Here is a 23,565-nt window from a genome sequence, read left to right as displayed (position 1 = left end):
GCATCTGTGATTGGTCTCATGTGGTTATTTCTAATTAATGGCCAATCACAGTGAGCTGGCTCAGACTGTCTCAGTCAGTCACAAGCCTTTGCTATCATTCTTTTCTATTCTTAGCTAGCCTTCTGATGAAATCCTTGCATCTATTATTTTAGTGTGGTTTTAATACAATATACATCATAAAATAATAAATCAGCCTTCTGAAACATGGAGTCAGATCCTCACCTCTTCCCTGGTCTTGGGCCCGCTGCGAACACCACCACACCACCCGCCTTGTGCCCAAAACCTCTGGGCAGCCTTACATTTTCCTCCAGCTCCTGGTACACTCCGGCCACCTCTCTCCCAGCTGGCAGGTGCCCTGCAGGGAGGGCCCAGCCCTGGCTGTGTCGGTGCACCGACTCCCACACCGCCTCCTCCGTGGCGTTAATGGCTCTCAGCACTTTGGCCGTGATCTCACTCAAAGCCTGAGCCGACGACCTCTGCCAGAGCCAAAGCACAAGGAGGGAGGGGGAAAAAAAAAATATGGATGTTGTGAAAAATGTGCATTTTAGGATTGGCTTTTCGCAAGTTTTCAAATGAATATTATATGTGTTGTGTTAGAAAGTGATGCTGTATTAATTCTCTTAAGTAGGGTGTTAAATATAGTTTTAGGTTATAACAAAATGTTAAAATAGAAACTATGCTGTGTAGGATCCTTTTTTTTGTAAAGAAAGGACTTGCAGAGAGATAGCAGTCACAGGACACCTGAATCTTTCAGAGAAAGAGAATTTATTGTTCCATTATCAGAAGAAACAAACTTCTTCCACCTTGAAGGTGCTGTTAGGATTCAGAGGAAGAAGCTGACACTGACCAGACAAAATCCTGTATTTGAATGGAATTTATGCATCATGTATGAGGTGTATGAATATGCAACAGGTTGTTATTTTTAAGGGTTAATCCTCTGTTAACGTGGGTCCTTTTTTGGGCTTATGTTGCCCTGAAAAAGGTACCTGGATTGTCCATAACTCTTTGTTTCTATTGTCTCATATTGTCCTAATCCAAATTGTCCAAATTATTATTACTCTAATTGTATCACTATTTTTATAACCATTTCATTACTATTAAACTTTAAAAATTTTCAAAACCAAGTGGCTGGCGTTTTTCACAACATTATGTTGATGTGGTGCATAAAACAGCACAAGCCAGGGGGGAGAGGGGCACCAGAGCTCCAGGAGCTGTGGGAAGAGGGAGGAGTTGTGATTGAGGGGCTCATGAAGGGCTCTACAGCAGCAGAGCTTTGATTTCAGCCCATGCTTTCTGATGTGACAAAAGAGGTCACCTCCAAAGGCTTGGAGAAGAGCTTAGGGAGGGATGTTTCTCTCCCTGGAAGCACCTGAGGGCCGCTGGGTTAGGCAGCAGTTGAGATCTAATTGCAGCGTATTGCTTTACACCTCAGCAGGCCTGAGCGGGGATGCAAACCACTCCTTGAGTTGGTGGCAAAGGAACAAAACCAGCCTGACCCCATAAAATGATTGTATTGCCACAATGACAGAACTCGGGGCTAATTATGTCCTCTCTTCCCACCCCAAGGAGCACTGATGGCAATAACTGCCCCTAAGTGCTTTGATGAGGTGCTAAACACGGGTAAAAATGGGCCCAAGAAACTCATCAGGTCTCTCCCAGCTGATAATTCCCTAGAAACCAAGGAGATGGGGGTGACATAGGTGCTGGTTGTGTTTACAGCTGCACGTATTTCCGGGCAAGCTGTCCTGCAGAGAACCAGCTAACTCAGTGCAGATGATGTTTTTATCATTTTATGGTGCCTTCACGGTACAGCAGAGTTTTTTCCACATTTTCCATTAGGTTCGTGTGCTTCCATCACAGTGCTCCCCCAGTCAGAAGATTTCCTCTTTACTGGAGGAAGAACCTCCTATAAAAAATCCCTCAGAATCACACAGAATCCAAACCTGGATTTGCTGCAAGTATAAGGAAAGTTGGTGCTAAACATCATCCATGCTGACAGCATTTAACCAAGGCTGGTCCAGCTACTGCAGGCATTTCTACCTCAATACTCCTCCCTGCTTCATAGCAGGGCCTGGGGGCATAAAAGTAAAAAATCTGGAGGATCCAGGCTTCATTTGATAAGAAACCAGAATCTTACACTGATACCAAACCAACAGTTCAGGGTTTCAAACACAGAAACAGAGGTTTCAAACACAGAAACCTTGGCTTGGTGAAAAAACACTTATCTGCACTTAATTAGAATTGGTTATTAAGATGATGCAGATTGTTCGGTCTGGGAGAAGTTAAGTGTGGCTGCAGCAACCATCTGAAAGCAGCTCTCAGGAAAAAGGAGGCAGTAAAGGATGCTGTGGGTGAAGATGAGGAAAAAGGAGGCAGTAAAGGATGCTGTGGGTGAAGATGAGGAAAAAGGAGGCAGAAAAGGATGCTGTGGGTGAAGATGAGGAAAAAGGAGGCAGAAAAGGATGCTGTGGGTGAGGATGAGGAAAAAGGAGGCAGTAAAGGATGCTGTGGGTGAGGAAGCTCTGCTGCTCAGTGAGAGCACAGCCAGTGGTGCCCAAACCCACCAGGTTTTGTGTGGTGAGGAACAAATGCACATTAAATGGAGGCCTTATGGCACCATGAAAGTCACCACAACCTCCAAGCTTTGCAGGAGAGGAGAGGGGCAGCATGGTGCCTGTTCCCTTCCTTTGCCACCATTTTGGAGCAAATTCACACATCCCCTTTCCACAGCCAAGGCAGGAGGGAGGGGATGAGCAAACCTGCTGACCTCTCCATCTGTGCTAATATTAATAAATGTATTAATATTGCTATTGCTGCAGACCAAACAACTCACCTCCTTCAGTAAAAAAAGCCAAAATCAAGTAACAATCAAGATCTGCTTGCCAAAAATGAACTGCATTAACTATAAAGCCATGTCAGCACAAGCTCCACCTTTTCCTGGCAGGCAGGAACAGAAGCTTATCCATTTAATCCTCATTTAACAATTTCTTGGGGATTGAGGGGATTTGAAATATCTTCATGCAGGTGCATTGATTTGCATTTAGATGCATAAATTACTATGTGTTCATCCCTAATGGATTATTTTGGAACCTCTGCACAACTGGGGACACACTGCTGTGATCTGTCCCCCTGTCCCCACGGGTCACCCACCACAGAGTAGGGACAGGAGGCAGCACAGAGCTGGAAATCTAGCAGAGTGGGGTCAGGGATTTAGGGATTCAGGAGCACTGACAGGTGTGGAAAAGACATTTCAGGCTGTAGCAGGTGCCTGACAAAGGCTGCTGGTACTAAATCATCACCAAGCTCTTCTCCCACCCCAGAGCTCCTCTCCATAGTGACTTCCACATCCTGGGATCACTCCTGTAGGTAGATAGGGAGGCTGTGCACCTCTCCATGACAGGCATGAGCCTGCAAGAACTCTCAGAGGCTTTACTTTTGATTTTTGGCAGAGGCTGGGAGAGCCTACAAGGAGAAATATCCAGATCTAACACCCCGGGACTTCCCTATCCCTTGGCATTGTTAAAGCAGACACAGACACGGCCCTGGTGGAGGTGTGGGACAGGAGAGTCACAATTTCATGGTGTAAAACCACAAAGCACTGAGAGCAGCAGGAGCCATGGATGCAGCCTGGAATGATGTGGGTGGCAGGGCACAGATTACCTTTCTAACATCCCTGGTCATGGCTTCGGTGGAGGAACTCATCTCTGGTTTCTTTGCTCTCTTCTCCTCCTCACGCTCCTCCTCATCAGAGGAGACCTCTTTGTCGCTGATGTTGCTGGCTAACTCCTCCAGCTTCCTCTTCAACTCCTCCTCCTCAGCATCAGGGTCAGTGTGGGACTCTGGGGCCAGAGACTGGAGGAGCAGGAGAAGGGAAAGGTGTGAGAACCTGGTGGGCACGGGGCCTGCCTGGGCCCAGACAGGCTCAGCAAGCAGAGGAACTCAAGGAGTGGGAGCACAGAGGGGCTTCCAAACCACCCCAGGGCACAGCAGAGCCCAGAGAGCTGTGCTCCAGCTCCTCACTGAGGAACACAAATCCCTGACCTGAAGAACCTCCACTCCCGTTTTTCCCACACACAGAACCTGCTCGGTTTTCTCCATGGAAAATTGCCTTGAAAAGGTGGGCATGAGGGATTTGGGGCCAAAAATCGCCGCATTTTCATTAGGAGCCCTGGCATGGCTGGTGGCTCTGAGGGCCAGAGGGGCTTCCAAACCACTCCAGGGCACAGCAGAGCCCAGAGAGCTGAGCTCCAGCTCCTCACTGAGGAACACAAACCCCTGACCTGAAGAACTTCCACTCCCATTTTCCCCCGCACATAGAACCTGCGAGGTTTTCTCCATGGAAAACTGCCCTTCTCCCACCCTTAAAAAGGTGGGCATGAGGGATTTGGGCCAAAAATCACCACGTTTTCATTAGGAGCCGTGGCATGGCTGGTCACAGATCACAGCAACCCAGAAACAAGGCCCCAGCAGGGAGAGGGAAGCAGCCATGGGAATGGCCACTCCCTGAGGTAACTTCTGGAACCTCTGGCTGATCTCATTTGGGATGAGAACCCACACAGCAAATCTCCCTGGAGGATAGGTGGCAAACTGTCACCCACCCCTGTGTTAGGTGCAATTCATGGCAGCTGGGGAAGAATCCTGTTAAACTCCCAGGCACTGGAATAGATCTCCAGAAGTTCCTGAACTTGCTGATCCCTGCATTAAGATGGGAATACAATTACCTGTGTCATACCTGGTGGGGTTTTGTCTGAGCTGTTTTTTAACAGCCTCCAACAGCAGCATTTGCAGCAGGCAATATTTTTTTCCCAGGCAACCTATTCCAGGGCTCTGCTATCCTTTCTGCTAGAAAACTTTGCTTTGCAATTAACTTTAGCCTGTCCCTTAGCTGTTTGGACCCACTGTGCTCTGATTTGCCCTGGATATGGGAATAAAGTGTGGGAACCTGACACTGTGAAAACCTCTTACTGCCTGGGTCAGGATTACTCTGATGGAAACCATGAATGATTAAAATTGTGGCCACCCTCCTCTGCAAATTTTAGAAAAAAAAAGAGAAATTGCATTGTTCCATCCATGCCTGGGGGCTTTGCCTGTAATTATCACCATCCATTCAACTGAGCCATCAGCTGCCAGAGTGGTGATGGGTTCACATGAAGGAAAAGAGTGCATAGTCTAAAATTAGAAGCCCAAAAATCAATGTTAAGCGGTCTAAGTATTCACAGATTCTGCACTGTTGCTCAGCTTTAACTTAATTTAGCTGCTTTCTTCCAAGTTTGATGGCATGGTAAGATCAGGGCAGCTCAGAAGAGAGGCAGAAATGCTCCTTGACTCAGCTCTCACAGTCACAATAACCTGGTGCCTTCCTCATAGGCCCACTTGAGTGTCCCATGAGTTCAAATGAGCTGTCACAGCTCTGCAGACACAGACACCACCTAACAAAACTCCTGAAATTAACACTTCATGAAGCATCAGCCTGAAACCAAGTTTCCCTTGTGCAGAGGGGGCAAGGAAGGCACTGGGTCTAAATGGGTTCAATTTCCTGCTGTTTCTGCCCTGCCATGCAATGTTTTCTAAGGCTCTCCATCACCTGGAAGTGGAGAACAGCCCCCAAAGCCAAAACAGGAGTGAATTTAAACAGCCCAGGTGGTTGTGGCACTTGGGAACAGGGTTCAGTGAAGGACTTGGCAGTGGCAGGGTTGGGCTCCATGATCTCGGAGCTCCCTTCCACCCTAAATATTTCCATGATTTTTTGTCTCCCTGCAGCGCTGGCTGCCTCTGCAGCGGGCAGGGGAGGGGAGCAGCAGAGCCCAGGGCCCATCCCAGCAGGATTCCTGCCTGGTTACCTCGTCAGGGCGTGCCAGGATTTTTTCCTCCAAGCGGTTCAGCACGCGCTCGATTGCGGACATGCGAGTGTTGAGCTCATGGATCTACAGGGAAGGGGAGAGAGAGACAGGGAGAGGGAAAAGGAGGAGAGAACAGAACAGACCGGCCACCACAGTGAGGAAACCAGCAGAGCAAAGCAAGCAGCAGCACACTGCCGCTGTGGGCAGAGTTGAAAGACATTAAAAAATAAAATCTTTTAAGGAATGGCTTAAAAATGCCAGGAAGCTCCAGGAGGTGCAGAGCAACCTCAAATCTAGAAAACTCCAAGCAATCCCAAGCCCCCAGCACAAGGCAGTTCCCACCAAAGCATCTGGAGCTGTGATGCAGTGAATGTAAAACCCCACCACCAATAAAAGCACCAGCCTGTAATAAAGCCACCCATCTCACCATCATTCCCATGCTGCCCCAAATTGAAGTCAACATCCATTTTCACTTCCTACTAATATGTTTTTCCAGCTGTAACCACCCCATCACATGCCTGCCAACACAGTGGTGGAGAGGAATCCGCAAAAAAAAAAAAAAAAAAACAGAGTAGAAAAACCTGAAAGTTTTCCCCACCACTTTGAAATTTTCTGACTTCTCTGATGCAGATGCTCGCCCCTCTCTTCTCCCTCAGTCTTCTGACTAAAAATGGGGCATGGAGAGAAGGGCAGAGAAATTAAAGACAGACAGAACCCTGGAAATCAAAGAGAAGTTACTTCTTTTGCTCAAGAACCAAGACAAACCTTTGTGGTGAGGGTGGATTTGGATTGGACATTAGGAGGGAATTGTTCTCTGTAAGGTGCTCAGGCCCTGGCACAGGGTGCCCACAGCAGCTGTGGCTGTCCCTGAATCCCTGGAAGTACCCAAGGCCAGGCTGGATGGGGCTTGGAGCACCCTGGGACAGTGGAAAGTGTCCCTGCCCATGGCAGGGGGGTGGAATGAGATATTTTTCAGATCCATTTAAACTAAAACGTCTCTATGATCACTGTAAACATTAAAGGAAGCTTTTTTATTTCCCTTTAGAAATTGAAGTTTTTCTTTCTTTGAAAAAAACTAAATCTCTTTCCTTTGATCCAGACAAATAAAGCATAAATGATGATAAATATTGCCTGTTTCATGACACTACCAGTGCATCCCTGCTGTTCTGAGTGGCTTCTGCCCATTCAAAGGGGAGCAAGCAGCAAAAGCAGCAAGCAGAGGTGGTAACAAAGAGATGTGAGGGGTGGGTTTTGTTTTTGTAACAATTTCCATCCTCTCACTCAGTTTTTGTGCTCGCCAGCCTTTGATTAATTAGACCCTCACAACAGCCAGGCATGATTGCATCTGCTTAGGGGAAGATGAATATAAAAACCTGGCCCTGTGGAGAGCAGAGCTATCATCACCACCCCGAAGTGAGAGCACCTCCAGGCAGCATTAAACCCCTGGCAGGAAGCACTTCAGCCCCATTGCTGAGAGGTTTTTCAGTCCTGTTTGAGGCCTGAGTCTTGCAGGGCTCCCAGGGACAATGAGAAGCCTCTGATGATGGTGACAAACCAGGAGTCACCACTGCCCCATCTCCATCAGGAAGAGAGATCGGAGCCTGAAGCACAGGCTGCTGTTGATATTGATGGATATCTACCAGCTGGAAAAAAGCTTCATTCTCCTTCCCAGTCAAGGCTGGCTTTGATGCACCCCATTAGGGCACTTCTCCAGCAGGGACTGGGTCACCCTGCACTTCTCCCAGTGTGACAAAGGCTGGCAAAGTGGGCTCTGCACTAAAACATTCAAGGGGAAATGAGCTTAAAGCACAGCCCACAACACCAGGTAGGGGAAACTACCCCTTGCTGCTGAGGGGGGAGGACAGGTTACTCTAAGAGAAACTTTGTGTAAAAAAGAGGAGCCAGACTGCATCAAAGCTTTGGGAATCCAGAATCACTGAGCTCCCTTGAGGTACAGCAGGATGGCTTCTGGGGAGAAACTTGGTATATTGGAGCTATTCCTTGTGGCTTGGTCCTGTTGCTACCTGACTTTCAAAAACCTGAAGGCAAAGACCCACACAGTTACCAATTCAGGTAACTGAATGCCTCATAAGTGCTTTTTAAAATAGAGTTTTTCTTTTTTTTAAAGTTTTGTTCTTGAACCTTCAGCTCCTGGAGTCACAGGAACAGGCAAGAGCCCCTGATTTAGCTAGAGCTGGGTGGGAGGATGGTTGCTGGCTGTAAACACATCAGCAGCACAAAGGGCAGCGAGGATGGGGAGCTATTTCAGCTAATTAGCAACGCTGCCACAAGAGCAAATGGGGGTAAAGTGGGACTGAGAAGATGCCTCGTAACCATTAGGGTGACAAGGTTGCACACCACCGGGTGTGAGGGAACAAACCACAGCCCGATGTGAGATGTGGGAGCTTTCCCAGCTCCTGGAGGAAGTCGTGGGAGGCGTTGGTAGGAATTTGGGCCCATTTGCCCACTGTAAAGCATGGTGCACATTTCGTGCCTAACACACCGTGGCTTCATTAAGGACACCCAGTCCAGGGTTCTCCCATTTACGGCTGGCTGAGGAAGGAATGGTATTTGTTAATTAAAACATGTGCCCACAGAAGTAAATGGCAAAGAGCAGCTTTGCCTAGCCAGGCATGTGAAGTGTGCTGCTGAGGTGTCGCAGACACATTTTATGAAAAATCCTTTCCTTAGGATTTTTCCTCCTGAGAAGCTGAGAGGCCTCAGGAATGCAAACATTGATTATCTGCTGCTGTGGAATGCAACAGGTGGATCTGTGATTGGTCTCATGTGGTTGTTTCTAATTAAAGGCCAATCACAGTCCAGTTGGCTCAGACTCTCTGTCCCAGCCACAAACCTTTGTTATCATTCCTTCTTCTGCTATTCTTAGCCAGCCTTCTGATGAAGTCCTTTCTTCTATTCTTTTAGTGTAGTTTTAATGTAATATATACCATAAAATAATAAATCAAGCCTTCTGAAACATGGAGTCAGATCCTCATTTCTTCCCTCATCCTAAGACCCCTGTGAACACCATCACACTGAGGGATGGCTGTGGTCACAGATCTCACTGATTGCCCAAAGAGGGCTCCAGGACATGCCAAATTACCAGCTGTGAGACTGGAAAGTGATTCTGCCCCTGCATCTGCAGCCAAACACCACTGCATTTTGCTGCTCATGAGATCTGAGGAACCAGATCAGCTTTGCCATCCTCACTGCCCACCACTGGCAAAGGGAGCACCAGGAACAGCAGGTCCTAGCTTGGCAATTAAAACACAAGTTTAGATCCTGTCTGACACCTTTCTCTAGGCTGTTCCCCTCATTTTCATCACTCAGGAGAGGTATGTGACAGGTCACCCTGACCCGCTCCTGCCAAGGCAGGAACACTCTGCAGAGGAAGAGAAGGATCTTGGTGCTTATTAAACATCCATCTCCAGACCTCCATCTGCTTATTAAGCACTGGCACATCCCATTTAAGCAAGCCTTTCTGGAGGCACAAGAACCCACAAGTAACTCAGATTAATAAGGACAAGCTGGAAAATGAGCAGCAACAAGGACAGGTTTGTTATTGTGATGGCAGCACGGGCCATGGAAGCACCAACCAGAGCTGGTTTTCCTTGTTCTGTGACTGGAAAAGCAAACCCCAGCTGGCCACTGCCGCTTCTCTTCTCCCCTGAACCGCCCTGCACCTCAGAGGCAACGAGAGGGACGTGGCCAGGGGTGTCAGCAGAGGCTGTTGGGTACCTGGTTGGAGGAGTGGCTGATGTTCTCCTGGGAGGAGGCTCTGTTCCTGCGCTTGCTGGGCTGGCCTGGCAGCTGGGCTCCCCTCAGCTCCTCGTCGGACGTGTCCATGTCGGCCGAGTACCGCGCCCGGGGCGGCTCGTTCCAGGGCAGGCCTCGGGGAGAGAGAGGGACAGGGCACTCACAGGGGTGCTCAGGTTTGGATTTTATAATTTTCAAATTCTGTGCTGCTTAAGTGTGCATTTCTGAGCTTCATATTAGGGCATGGTGAGGTCTCTTCACAGAGCAGGGAAACAAAATAATTCCTTCTATAGCTGGGCACCAAGGACAAATGATCCAAATCTCAGGTCCAAGAGCACAGACAATGTGGAATGAAGAGAGAAAAACAAGGAGGATGAGACCTCATAACCTTTATTTGCATATTGGACAATTAACTCCAATGTGCAAATGGACCAAAACTTATAAAAGTGAGAGACCTCGTGGTCATTTTGTGACCATTTTGGTTCATCTTGGGTGCAGCCCTGACTGGGCTCTTGTGCTGCCCAAGGTGGATCCATTGAGGCCATTTAATAAATCCCTACCTTATTCTTTAACTCTGTCTGGCCTCTGCTCTAGGTCAGCCTTCACAGGGCATCAACATTCCTGAGTTCCTCCCTGGGCATTGGCCCCATCCTTAAGACAAGTCAATAATGAGGCATTTCCCCAGATCAGACTAACTACCCTTTGGCAGGAGGGGGTCCTGCAAGCCAGACCAAGTTTAAGGTCCAAGTTTAAGCCTTGGGCCAGGCTGCAGCTCCACACTCTGTGCCCACACAGCACGGAGCACAGCAGGGTCCCACACAAGGCACGAGGGGCACCATCCTTGCTGTCATGCCCTGAACAGGCTCACCAAAAACCACCACTGCCTTCCCAGTTTTGTGGGAGCCCAGGTTTGGCTCTTGCCCTGTGTGCACTGCCCAGGTGCTGAAAGATGTTTAGACTCAGCCTAGAGAGGTACCAGCCTAGGATGGAGCATTAAAAGAGAGTGGAAAGTCTCCTGTGTAAAGGAGAATTTCAAATGAGGCAAAAACAACAAGAGAAAATGGAATTAACATGCATGGGGACTTTTTTTCTGTGATGCCCCAGCAGGACTCGGAATGAGAATTCAAACAGCCATGTTAAGGTCTACCCAGCCTTCCCAAATGTCCTGAAAATACATCCAAGCCACTGGAGACACAGAAGGACATATTCTACATTTGCATATGCACAAGCCAATATCCAACCCTCCTGGCTCTGCCATCCCTGCAGGGAAGACAGAGGTTGTAAAAGGCAAATTCTGCCTCTTAGAGGGTATTTATAGACTCACAAACACACAGATCATTTAGCCTACCCATGCACCCTGCCCAGCCTTGTGGATGCCACTTAGCAACCTCCAGTTCTTGTTCCAGTCCCCTAAAAACTCAAAGCTTTCTGCAGCCACATGGTCCTTTACTAAAGAGTTGAATTTTGCCTGCAGCAGGAAACACATCCCATTGTTTCTAGCATTGGATTATATCTAGTTTCTACCCTGGAAATCACAAGTAGATATGAAAGGGATGGACACCTGAGGAACAACCCCTTTGGCTTTGCTAGGAGAAAATCAGCCCCATTACAACTAAATAACGTCAGCAAGATTCTTTCCTAAGGAAAATCCCTTCTGCAGACGGATAACTCGTGTTGACGCTCTTAGTGGCTTTGAGCTTGTTCAGGAAAAAAAACCCCAAAGCTGTTTCCACTTTGTTCCAACGCCTGCAGCCACTTGTCCCAAGAGGGTACAAGAGGAATCTGGCCAAGGGCACCCACCAGGCTTTGTGTTCCTCTCCAGGCTCCTCCTCCTGCGCGCGTTGACGGTGAGCCGAACCTCGGTGCTGAAGTGCTGCTCCGGAGCGCTGGCCCCCGGCTCCTGCAGCACGTGGTGGAACACCAGGTCTGCATCCCCGATCCTCGACTCCTGGGAGACATCTTCAGCTGAGGTGGGGAAATCTGGGAAGGACTGAAGAGTTGAGGGTGCTGCTGAGCAGCTGCCCACGGAGATTCCACTGGTGTCGCCCCCACCCCATCAGCAGCGCTGCCTCCAGCTTGGGGGCCCCCAGAGTAAGAACAATGTGGAGCTGTGGCTGCCCCTGGATCCCTGGAAGCATCCAGGGCCGGGTTGGGAGGGCTTGGAGCAACCTGGGATAGTAGAAGGAGGTGGAATGAGATGATCTTTACAGTCCCTCCAACCCAACTTGTTCTATGATTCTATGACTCCTTGTCCCTCCTGACCTCCACTAAGAGCTCCTCTCTTCATTCTTCAATATATGCATGGACTGACCTTTTATAATGCCAGTTATATTTAAATAAAATATAAAAGTTCCTAATAATCCCATTTAAAGGCTTTGCCTGGCTGCTGAACCCTAAGCAATACTTCCCATCACTGCCAGGGGGCACTGGTAATTTTTACAAGCACAGAGTTCCTTCAGCCGTGCTGCAACACCCTCTGATCTTTTAAAACACTTATTCAAACAGCCACCACTTCAAATAATCTGTAATCCATAAATCCAGTTTGACAGAGGCCAGCCCTCACACTGAATTCTGCTGCAAAAATAGGGGGAAAAGACAAACAAAAAGAGGGATCTAATTATTCGCCCCAAATTCCAGTAATTTTGTGCGGAATTGTGCAGATTTGTTTAAGTTGTTACAGATCTCAGCACATCCTATTTCTACCCAAGAATAGTTTAATCAGAGCATTTTTAAAAAGAAGGAGCTCTTTAATGCTTTAAAAGTGCAGTTTCACCAGGAAAGGCAAACAAGAGCAGCCCAAAAAGCTGGACCTGAAGCCTCCCAGGCTGGAAGACCTTTTGCCACACCCAGGGTGCCCCATCCATGTTCCTCCCCAGAGCAGGAAGGTGGAATTGGTCAGCCCCTGGGCTTGGTGGGATCACAGGGTACTTTCTGGATCTCTCTGAGTCTTGCTCCTGGCCAGAAGCTCTGGATGCTAAGGCACATCCAGTCTCCTATTTAGAAGTATCCAGCATTCCTGCAGTGTTTATCCCCCTGGCTGGCCTTCACTCACGTTGGATCTGTGGGATTCACCTCAACCTCACAAAGATCCTGTGCCTCATGGAGCTGCTGGCCAGGAGCTAACCCAGCCCCAAACTGGATGGGAACATGGGAGAAGAACCTGGTTTCATTTAACCCCTCGAGCACCAAATCTGGAGGAAACCAGGGTGTGCTCCATAGCCTGGGACAATACAAGAAAACCACTGTCTGCTGAGAGCAAGGAAATCTGCAGGGACAGGGCCAGAGAACCTCCTGCTGTGTCATCTTAGCACTCATCCTCACTTGGATCAGATGTCCTGCTCCTGACTTGGCCTAAGGCAAAGGACTTCAACTGGAAGAAGAGATTGCAAGCAGCGATGGAGATCTGGCCCACTGCCTCCCAACACCAGCTGAAGGAGCTCTGAGGCTGAAGGAGCAGTGGTAGCAAGCAAGGAGGAGGAGGAAGAAAGGAAAGGAACCCCCCAGGAGTGTCCCAGTACCTGGAAAGCATCCGGGCTGCTGGCTGCTGGAGAGAGCTGCGCAGACTGGCGGCGAGACTGGGCAGAGTAATCCGAGTCCAGTTCGAAATCAAAGGGGTGCACAGACAGCAGCCGCTTTGTCTTGCACATCTTTAGCACACAAAGTGCAAGAAAGGCAAATTCAGTGTCAGACACTCAGTTGGCCTTGAGGGAATTGGGAGGGAGGACCTTTCCCTCCTTAGTTAGCCTGAGTTTGCTCTGATTTTTGCAGAGGGAATTTAGGCCTGATGCTGTCGTGCTTGAAGGAAGCCAGGTACAGCGTGTGCTCATGCTAAAGGCAAGGAAAAGTGGGTTCCTGATTTCCACAGCCTCTGTATGCAGAGTGAGAATCTCTCTCCTGGTTTATGAAGGCACTCTGGGGAAGCTGAGCCACGTTACAGCTCAGAGAGAGACCCAGGTGATGCTTTTGAGCCCTGAAGCATCTCCCCACCCTCAGAGAAAGGATGATGCAGGCAGATCTCTCTGAATATTTGAGGTCATTAGTAAAAAACCCAAGAAGGTGGGTGTCATGAACATATTATATGAAAAATCCTTTTGTTAGGATCTTTTCTCCCGAGAAGCTGAGAGGCCTCAGAAACAAAATGTAATCAATTATTATCTGCTGCTGTGGAATGCAACAGGTGCATCTGTGATTGCTCTCATGTGGTTGTTTTTAATTAATGGCCAATCACAGCCCAGCTGTCTCAGACTGTCTGGTCAGTCACAAGATTTTATTATCATTCCATTCCTTTCTATTCCTTGCTAGCCTTCTGATGAAATCCTTTCTTCTATTATTTTAGTGTGGTTTTAATGTAATATATATAATAAAATAATAAATCAGCCTTCTGAAACATGGAGTCAGATCCTTGTCTCTTCTCTCATCCTGGGACCCCTGTGAACACCACCACAGGTGGGTTCTCATTATACAGGTGAGAGCTGGGACTTTTACATTAATTAGTGACCTCCATAGTGTTAAGAGTGGGCCTTTTTTCCAGAGCACAAGTATTTATGATGTTACTGACATGGCTGTTTTTACACTAAGTGGGAGAAGAGCTTATCTCAGAGGAGAAAACCAGAGGGAAAGGTCCAGTTCTGAAAGTGGCACAGAAAGCCACCACCACCATCACCCAGGGCAGGCCAGGGACACAGAGTGAGGCAGCTCCAGCACCAAACTCCTGCTGTAAACACCAAACTCACCCTGCTGTAGCGCTCTGCTTCAGCCCCACGAAGGACGTTGTCTTCCTCATCGCTGTCATCCCCAGCGGGGTCACAGCTGCTGAGCAGCTGGCACTCTCCTGCAGGGGACACAGGCAGCAAGTGAGTCCCCACCCTGGGGGTCACACCAGTACCTGAAGGTGAGGCCATGCTACTTACATGGGGTGAAAAAGCCCAGATTAGAAGTAACTCCCCAAATTTATTTTTTTTTCTGCTGGCCTCTCCTTGCTTCCCCTGACAGAGGTGCACCATCACAGATGTGGAAGTGAAGGGGCACCCCAAGGTCCACCTGGGTGACTCCAGTGCTTGAAGGCTCAGGAGCTTTTCCTGATTCCCATCAGCTCTTCTGTTTATCCATGACCCATTGCTTTGAGATAAGGAGTGCTTGCAAAATTCAAGTATGGCATGTAACTAAAAGTCCTCTTGTATCCAACTCTACCCAAATGTACCACAATGCAGGGGTTGAGCACTACAGCCCATCTCCACTGCAGTGGAGGAATGTTTTCCCTGGTCTGACCACTCCAAATCTCCTCAGAAGTGCCCACAGCTCTAAGAGTGCGAAGACATAAAGGTTTTGGAAACCTTGCTTGAACTGCAAGCCCCCTGCTTCAATCACCTTCAATCAACTTCAATCCCCTTTTTTACTTACTGTTAATGTCTGGCAGGCTATAAACTCTGTCGTGAAGACCTAAACAAAGAGAAAAATGGTGGGAAAAATGAATAATCACATTTTTTTCCTGTTCCTGGAGCAGAGGGCAAGCCTCAGAGCCATGGCTAACTGGAATTCTCATTCTCTAGCCCTCACAAGAAACAATGGTTAAAAAGGCTCTTTAGAGAGAACAAAACAGGCGCTCGGAGATGGAGCTTGACTTTTAAAAGTCAAAGAGCTGCTCGCCACAGCTTCCCCAGACTGATGCAACGTGCCTGGGAGCTGCAGGAGAAGGCACAGCCAACTGCAGATGGCCAGAGATACATCCCAGGAGGAGATCCTTGCTCGCTTGAGGGTCAAGACAATTCACTGGTGTTAATGCAGTAATAAACAACAAAATCATTTCCCTTTGAAAAAGGCATCAGAATCTCAATTTAAAGCAGCCCAAGGCGCTGTTACCCTCATGCTTGGTTGGGTTTTTGTGTGCTCTGATGCATTTTTGGTCCAAACAATGCATGGATTGTCTCTCAGTCCATTAAAATTTTTTGCTGCTATTTCTGCCATGAGTTGCCTGGCTAAAAGAGTGATTTAAAAGAGTGATTGGAGCAGTTGAATCAGGTCATGTCAATGGTATGTGTGCAAACTTTTCTGTGGCTCCTCAAGATGGGAATAAACTCCACACTGGCTTCCAAAGGAAATAGGCCAAGGAGTAGGAGCTCTGTGAATAACAACTAGGAGCTGGTTAGTAATAATGCTATATTAATAGAATTGTATATTTATGCACACTTGGACCAAAATCAGAAATATAGAAGGTCCATGAAGTTCTGAAGAAAACAGTTATGGTGACAGGTAGCTCACCAATTTTGGCACGGTTTTGTCAGTGCCAGGGGATAATCAGGTTGGTTGTAAAAATCATCAGGTCTTGGGGGAAAATACAAAATGAGGGCTGGCTTTATCCTGCAGGTTAAACTAGGGTTAATTCCACAAGCTCTGTGATGAGAAGACCAAAAATAAAGGAAAAAACAGAGCTGCAAATTTACGTACTTACAAACTGCAGGACGTGGGACTTTGAAAATTAAAGATGAGGCATTAGGGAATTTTTTTCATTGAAAGGGTGATCATGGAACAACAATCCTTGGAAGTGGTCAAAAACACTCCTTGAAAGTGTTCAAAAACACATGGATCTGTGGTAAAAACTTAAGACTTAACAGTAGAAAAGCCATCAAGAACACCTTGATGAGTCTGAACGAACAACCCTGAACCTCTGCTTCCTCCCCAGGATATTTTGAGCATTCTTGGTCCCCCACAACACTCAGAGCAGCACCACCACTGCTGCACCTCCCCGAGGTGGTGCAGCACAGATTCCCCAGGAGCAGCAGAGGCCATTCCTCACCCAGAAAGGCAGAGTTGAGCCCCTGGCCTGGCTGCAGCCTGCCATAGAGGGACTGCAGCACTTTGGCACTTCCAAACCTCTTGAAGCGGGAGCGCACGTGTTCGTAGTACCACTCCAGGGAGCCAATCTTCACAATCCTGCCCAAAGAGAGGAGGCACCCCAGGTCAGCAGGCACTCACCCAAAAAACTCTGTCTTAACAAAACCACAGCATGCTTTCATCTAAAAGGATGCTGAGTTTGGGCAAATGTTGTTGAGCCTGGGCAAATGTTGTTGAGCCCCATCACCTTGTCCCTCAGAGCACAGCAGCGAGGAGTGGTGTTCCCATGGCTGGACTGGAATTCTTTAACATAGTTGTTGGTGACATGGGCACTGGGACTGAGTGTTTCCTCAGTTCCTGACACACTGTCACATTCTGGAGGGCAGGAATGACACCCAGAGGGACCGTGACAGCCTTGAGAGGTGGGGCTGTGAGAAACTCATGTGGCTCAACAAGGCCAAGTGCAAGGTCCTGCCCCTGTGTTGGAGCAATCCCAAGCAAATATACAGGCTGGGTGGAGAATGGATTGGGAACAGCTCTGAGGAGGAGGATTTGGGGGTGCTGGAGGATGGGGATGTTGACAAGAGCCAGAAATGTGCACTGGCAGCCAGTGCTGGGCTGATCCCCGGTGTGGGCAGCAGGGGAGTGGGGATTCTGCCCCTCTGCCCCAGTCAGGTAAGACCCCACCTGCAGAGCTGCCTCCATCTCTGGGGTCCCCAAAAAAAGGACATGGAGCAGCTGGAATGAGACCAGAGGAGGCCACAAAGGTGCTCTGAGGACTGGAGCCCCTCTACTCTGCAGCCAGCCTGGGAGAGCTGGGGGTGCTCACCTGGAGAAGAGAAAGCTCTGGGGAGACCTTAGAGTGTGCCTAAAGGGGCTCCAAGAGAGCTGGACTGGGACTTGAGATAAGGGCTTGGAGTGACAGGACCAAGGGGAATGGCTTCCCACGGCCAGAGGGCAGAGTTAGATGGGATATTGGGAAGGAATTCTTCCCTGTGAGGGTAGGGAGGCCTTGGCACAGGGTGCCCAGAGAAGCTGTGGCTGCCCCATCCTGGGAAGTGTTCCAGGCCAGGTTGGACAGGGCTCTAATGGAAGGGCAGAGGGATGGAACCAGATGGGCTTTAAGGAATGAGATGGGCTTTAAGGAACGAGATGGGCTTTAAGGAACGAGATGGGCTTTGGGTTTCCAGCCCCAAGCACCCTGTGATTCCCCGAGGAGCAGCACCTGGAGAGGCGGCAGGGATCGCAGACCCAGCCCTGCTCCTTCTTGTGGTAGCGGCTGCAGTTCTTGCAGGTGTAGAAGCGGCAGTCCAGGCACTGCCTCTTGCTGTTCAGCAGAAACTTGAAGGGCTGCAGGCAGTGCACACAGTGAGTGTCATTCAGGTGGGACTGACTGGTCAGGAACTCCCTCTTGCTGCTCTCCTGGTCGATCTTGCATTTCAGCTCCCTGTAAGAAACAGCCCCCCACAAAAAGCAGGAATTTGAGTTTGTTGCTGTCTCACTGCAAACCCTCACATGGCAAAGCCCATCACGCCACAATCATTTCAGGAACGATTTTCCAGGGAACGTTGCAAGTCTGCAGCTTGTGGAAACAGCTGTAGGGCAAATCTAATAAATGACATATCACGAGTTAAATAAGCGAACAACAAAGTGGGCTCCAGATTCAGGACAGGTAACTGGAGTTTAATATTAGATTTAATTTAATATTAGAATCACAGAATATTCTGAGTTGCTCAGGGCCCCCAAGGATCATTAAAAAAAATAAAAAGTGATTGTGCCAAAACCTGTCCTGTTTGTTTCACAGGGTGTTGATCATTAATGCCAGGAACCTTGGGAGAGCAGCTCTTCTCAAACCCTGTGGCTGTATCCCAACATGACACAGCCTTCAAGCCTGGAGTCCTGCAGGGAATTAAAATCTTTCTGGAATTCTTAGTTAAAAAAAAAGGTGGGGGGGAGAAGGAAGAAAAGAATTCTGGGATTAAAAAGGATTAAAATTCAGCAGAGAACTTTATAAAGTTATGTGCAACAAGGTTCTGGCTGTTCAGAGGATGCAGCAGGGGAAGAGGCTTGTGACAATCCCGTGAAAGGGAAGCCCTTTCCAAGAGCACCTTCACCTGCAGTGCGTCCCTGCAGGCTTCCTTCACTCTCCAGACCTGGCTGCCAGAGGAGATCCCCATGGGAAGCAGTGTCTGCACCAGGCTGAGGCCCCAGCAGCAGCTGGGGACAGCTGAGATGCCTGCCAGGCCGGTGGGGCACCCTGCACTGCCCAAAAGCTCTCTGTTTGCTGCCCGTGCCACGCACTGCCTCAGGCATGTTTGCCTTTGGGGCCACGGCTGAAAGGAAAATGTTTGACTTGTAGGGAAGGTCCTAGAAAGTTGTTTTCTCTCTAGACAGGATTAGGAAGCTTCATTTCCCAGAGCAGAAGTCAGCTTGGGTTAAAGCCCCCAAGCAATCAGGTCTGGAGGCTGCTCCAGGATCACAGTGTGGAGCACGAGGCGCTGGTGATGCTCCCAGGGCCCGACTGACGCCAGGGTGACCACAGCAGGAGCCTGGCTGGCCCTGGGAGCAGTGCTGGGACTGGCAGTGGGAAGGGCAGGCATCTCAAGCAAGCTAATCTCTGTTTAACCTAATCAGTTTGCACATTAGGGCTCAGCTTTTGATTTTTTTTTTTTTTCCCAAGGAAGGATTTTTCTGGCCAGCTGGCAGCCAGTGCACCGTAAGACACATTTTTTGGTGTCACTCCCTCTGCTTGTGGTCACACAGGAGTGACACCAACTTGCATTTGCATCTGGGAGGTGTAAAAACCAGCATAAAGACAGAAAACTGGGCACCTGGCTTGTATAATCCGCCCTTCACCATCCCAGCAGTGATTTGTTCAAACTGGTGCAGAAGTCCCAGCAGTGAATTTAAGTGACTTCTGAAAAGAAGCCCTCAAACAGAAAACCCTTGGGTTGTACTCTGCACTCCTTTTCCACTCCCGTGCTAAGGCCGTAGCCAGCAGGATCCGATCTTTTTTACTGGAACTGCTTTTTCTGGTTCCCAGAGACCGGTTGGATCCCTTCAGCTCTCCTCCCTCACCCACCAGACCTGCCAAAGGAAGGAAGAGTCTCAGCCAAACCAGTTTGAAACCCGCAGGAACCGCATGCCTCTGGTCTCCTCTTGCTGGCAGGAGCAGCAGCCAGTCCCTTCCCTGCTCTGCTCACGGCAGCATGAATAAATCTGTGCTCTTGGGATGACAGCTGCAGCAGGGTTGGACCTACAGAGCCCCAGGAGAGATGCAGGGAGCCACCCCCCAAAAATGGGGTTGTGGGCATGGAAAGAATCAGGGAGAGACCCCTCAAAATGGGCATTATTTAATTTTTTGGGCAAAGCACTGCCCTCACATGCCTGTGCAGCTTGTGGCCAGCTGAAGCCTTTGTCCCTTGTTGGTGAATAACTTCTGCCAAAACCAAAATACAGAGAAGCAGCAAAAAGGGAAGAAAAAGACCAAGCTGGGGAGGGGGTGCACAGGACATTTCTTCAAGGCTGGCAGGTTGGGACAAGCCCGGTGAATAGAAAAGTAAATGAATAGAAAAGTAAATGGGGCTGGTCAGAGCACAGAGTGAATGGCTGCAGAGTCTGACACAATGTCACATCATGTCCCAGCTTGTTGCAGGCAGAAAATTCTTGGGCAGCTCCATGTCCAGCACTCAGGAATGTGGCATACTTTCCCAGGCTGGTGGTCTGGTCTGTTGCAGAAATTATTCAGAAAGCACAGGAATTTCTATAGTTCAGAATGCTTAATGCCATCCCTCTGCAGGGCACGATTAAAGAAGAAAATAAAACTAAGAAACCAGGGGAGATGATCCTTGGGAGGAGAGACAGCAGCTGGGAAGGAGCATCCCAAGACCTTCCCCCATCCTGCATCTCCCAGAGCATGGAACTCAATTTGGAAGCTTTCTGGGCAGCAGAGGGGACCCAGATAAGCCAGTCTGGCGCCAAGGTCGGGTAAAGAAGGAATTCACCTCGCCCAATTCTCTGCTGCAGGGCACAGCAATGTGGGTCTCCACCTCCTCCCTGCAGGCTGAGCTCAGATGCATCACAAGGGAGACATTCACCCTTTGCAGGGTGATAATTTTTTTAAATACCCCTGTCTGATCTCCTTCCTGCTCTTCAGAGCCACCAGCAGAGGAAGGCAGCAGATGATGATATTGAATTATCTCTGCCTCCCACGCAGGCTGTTTTTTTCTTAGGCAAAAAAAAAGTAATCAGGGGGATGAAAAATACACGGCTGAGAATTTTGTGTAGCCATTGGTGTAAATCCCACGATTGGAAGGTTTTGGGAGATGCAGATATCCCAAACCAAGGATGGCTATCACTCCTCACCCTTCCTTTTGGATCTGATAGAGGAACTAATGAGCTGCTGCTCTCCAGGCATTATCGTGGTATCAGCACCAGCCCTGGCACACAAAATTCAGAGCTGGGAGGGTCTGAGAGCTCAGTGGGAGTGCAGCACAGACCAAACCCAGTCTGAGAGCATGGACCATCCCTCTGGGATAGTGAGAACTTGGCCAGACCCTGAAGAGGGTCGCTGCAGCTTCTTGAAATATGTTAAGGCGTTATTAAGTTCAGCATCTGATGCAGTTCATGAACAAAACCTGAACCCCCGTGATTTCTCATGCTTAAAATTTAATGTGATCTGATAGAACATTTTTTAAACAACACTTTCGTCCAACACCCTGAAGTTCACAGAATTTGCTGCTCCAGTGACTTTTCTATCTTTTCCCAATTTGTGGGCCCCTAAAACTTTTCCAGGACAGCACAGCCCCCAGCATTGCATATTTAAGGCTACTAAAATAGGTTTGCTAGTAGTCGTAGGTTTACTACTCCTCTCAGTTATTTTTCCAGGAGTCTTCAGGGATCTGAAGGCTCCCACGACCCACTGAACAATTCCTGCCCTAAACACACGAGACCCAACACATGAAGCCAAACCAAGGGAGCCGAATCCCATCCTCTGCTCCCGGGAGAAGCCTCCCCTGGGAGAGCCCCACCAGCCTCCAGCCTCACGGAGGCATTTCCTGGTGTTTGTCCCCATAAAGCGCGGCGGTGTCACCGATCCGCATCGCTGCCTGTGGCACGGCGCCAGCTCGCACCTTGGCTGCCCGAATGCGTCACCTTGCCGCTGATAACGCAATCTATTCACCGTGCTCGACCTCCACAGCCCGCTGTGCTTGTTTCATCCCTACACCCCACGATGTCCTGGCTGGTTTGCCCCCAACTCAGCGGACGGGAGATCAGATACTCACTCCAGCCGTTCCTCCTCTTTTTTCCGCAGATCAAAGTCCCGCTGAACGACTTCCCAAACATGCTTGGCTTCTTCATCGGTGAGCTTGGAGAGGTCCAGCTTCCTGCCCATCTCGCCGAAGCCGCTCCCGTTACTCGCTGCCCCCGAGCGCTCGCTGTCGGGATGCCGCCGCTGCTGCTGCTGTCGGAGGGGCGAGGAGAGCCCGGCCCCACCTCCGCGGCTGCCCATATAAGCGGGCAGGGGCAGAGCTGCGGGCAGGCCAGCCGGCTCCTGCCAGCACCGCAGCCGCTCTGCCAGGCGAGCAGGGCTGGCACGGCGCCTATCGCGGCGGGCGCTCCGGCAGGGCCGCCCTGCCTTGCCCCGGGCTCCTGCCCGCAGCGGCACGCCTCGCCCGCCCGGCTGGGGCTGCGGGAGATGTTTACTCTCTGTGTGTGCCTGCCCGATGCAGGGTGTGCGAGTGAAAGGGAGCCTCCCCGGGCAAAGCAGGCCAAGGGCTCGGGGAGGGAGCGCAGCATCCCCGGGAGGAGCTGTGCCTGCACGCCCGGGAGGACCGGCTCCATCGGGATGCTCTGCTCCCATCTCCCGTGTCTCATCTCATTTTGCCCCCAGCAGCAGTTTGTGAGGAAAACTTCAGCAGCAGACACTGGCGTCCTGAGCTGCTCTCGCAGCAATTTGGGCAGCCGAGCTCTTTGCTTGTGGCAAACAGCTTAATTAGGACGCAGCGCTTCCCTCGCTTGCCGTGAGCAAGAAAAGACGGTTCGACAGGATTTGGAGAAAAGCGCTAAATACACCACGCAACCAAAGAGATATAAATTGTAATATATATATATCCAACTGCCGTCTATTGCTCAGTAAAACACTCCCTCTGTGTCTAGGGATATTAAAGCAAACCCATTTCTCACCTTCATCACAGCAAGTGATGATAGTACTCTATTTATTTTTTTCCCACCCTGACAGGAATGTAAACAGGGAGCAAGACAGCAAGACCAAAGAGGAAAACTTCTGCCCAGTGGGACTAAAATCCCTGCTGCTCACACAGGGGTACAGGGAATTATCCACCCTGATAACTCACTTGAAACAAAGATTAGATTAAGCTCCATGAACAGAGCCAGAAAAGCATTTTGAACCCAAATTAGGATGGATTTTGTGCAGGAAAGGTGATGACTACAGATGCAGCGTTTGAGCTGGGATATCGGGGATGCATGATCTCCTCTGGAAGCCAAAAATTGATTTCCAGCAGAGGTGCCGACAAAAGCAATCAGTTTATTGGCAGGAGGCAGACATCGGTCGGGCAGGTCCTTATGTAAGCTGGAGAGCCCTTGCGCCCCACTGCACCCGAACAGGGAGCGGTCAATAGCCACTAATTAACATCACAACGAGACCCTGTTCCAGGGCCTCCCGCCGGCTCCGGCAGCCCCGACCGCCCCAGATCCCAATACATCCTCCTCCAAAAGGATAAAGAGGTTGCTTAAATCAGGAAGATGTGGCCTGCTATGCAGTGAAAATGGGGGAAAAAAAATGCAAGAGTTCAGCAGCGCCAATAACCTCTAAAAAGGGCTGGCTTAGCCAGAAAACCACCTCAAGGGAAATGTCTCTGGTGCAGGAGTAAATTCAAAGTATTTATTGCCTGGGAACAGAGTGTCGTTAGGAAAGCTTTCCTCTCTCAGCTCACTGGTGTGTATAATAGCAAAGATAGAATTGTTTTCTTTTTTTTTTTTTTTTCCTCTTTCAAAGCAGTTTGTTGGATTTTGTAGCAGTTCAGACCCAGCAATCCTCTGCCTTAAGGAGGACAATTAAACCTGCCCGCCCACAGCTCCCTCTCCTATCATACAACCGTGAATAAAGGCTCCCAAA

General features: G+C 49.3%; 1 protein-coding gene across 2 annotated transcripts in view; it reads right to left on the bottom strand.

Moving 5' to 3' along the window:
• MLPH (melanophilin) overlaps positions 1-21,843 on the bottom strand; it is a 28,016-nt gene extending 6,173 nt beyond the window's left edge. Inside the window, exons 1-11 of one of the 2 annotated variants that reach the window (XM_059475818.1) lie at positions 21,713-21,843; positions 17,653-17,874; positions 16,390-16,526; positions 14,997-15,035; positions 14,330-14,427; positions 13,115-13,243; positions 11,397-11,586; positions 9,579-9,730; positions 5,841-5,924; positions 3,661-3,852; positions 300-476 (exon numbers count right to left, since the gene is read on the bottom strand). In XM_059475818.1, coding sequence (XP_059331801.1) covers positions 300-476; positions 3,661-3,852; positions 5,841-5,924; positions 9,579-9,730; positions 11,397-11,586; positions 13,115-13,243; positions 14,330-14,427; positions 14,997-15,035; positions 16,390-16,526; positions 17,653-17,874; positions 21,713-21,822 — 1,530 coding nt within the window. In that variant the 5' untranslated portion in view covers positions 21,823-21,843. The remainder of the gene's footprint in view (positions 1-299; positions 477-3,660; positions 3,853-5,840; positions 5,925-9,578; positions 9,731-11,396; positions 11,587-13,114; positions 13,244-14,329; positions 14,428-14,996; positions 15,036-16,389; positions 16,527-17,652; positions 17,875-21,712) is intronic. The other variant, XM_059475820.1, reaches the window with a different exon arrangement.
• Between the last annotated feature and the right edge of the window lie 1,722 nt (positions 21,844-23,565).

Source organism: Ammospiza nelsoni, chromosome 7 (assembly GCF_027579445.1).
Source record: "Ammospiza nelsoni isolate bAmmNel1 chromosome 7, bAmmNel1.pri, whole genome shotgun sequence".
Classification (NCBI taxonomy): domain Eukaryota; kingdom Metazoa; phylum Chordata; class Aves; order Passeriformes; family Passerellidae; genus Ammospiza; species Ammospiza nelsoni.
This window is presented reverse-complemented; position numbering and strand designations above follow the sequence as displayed.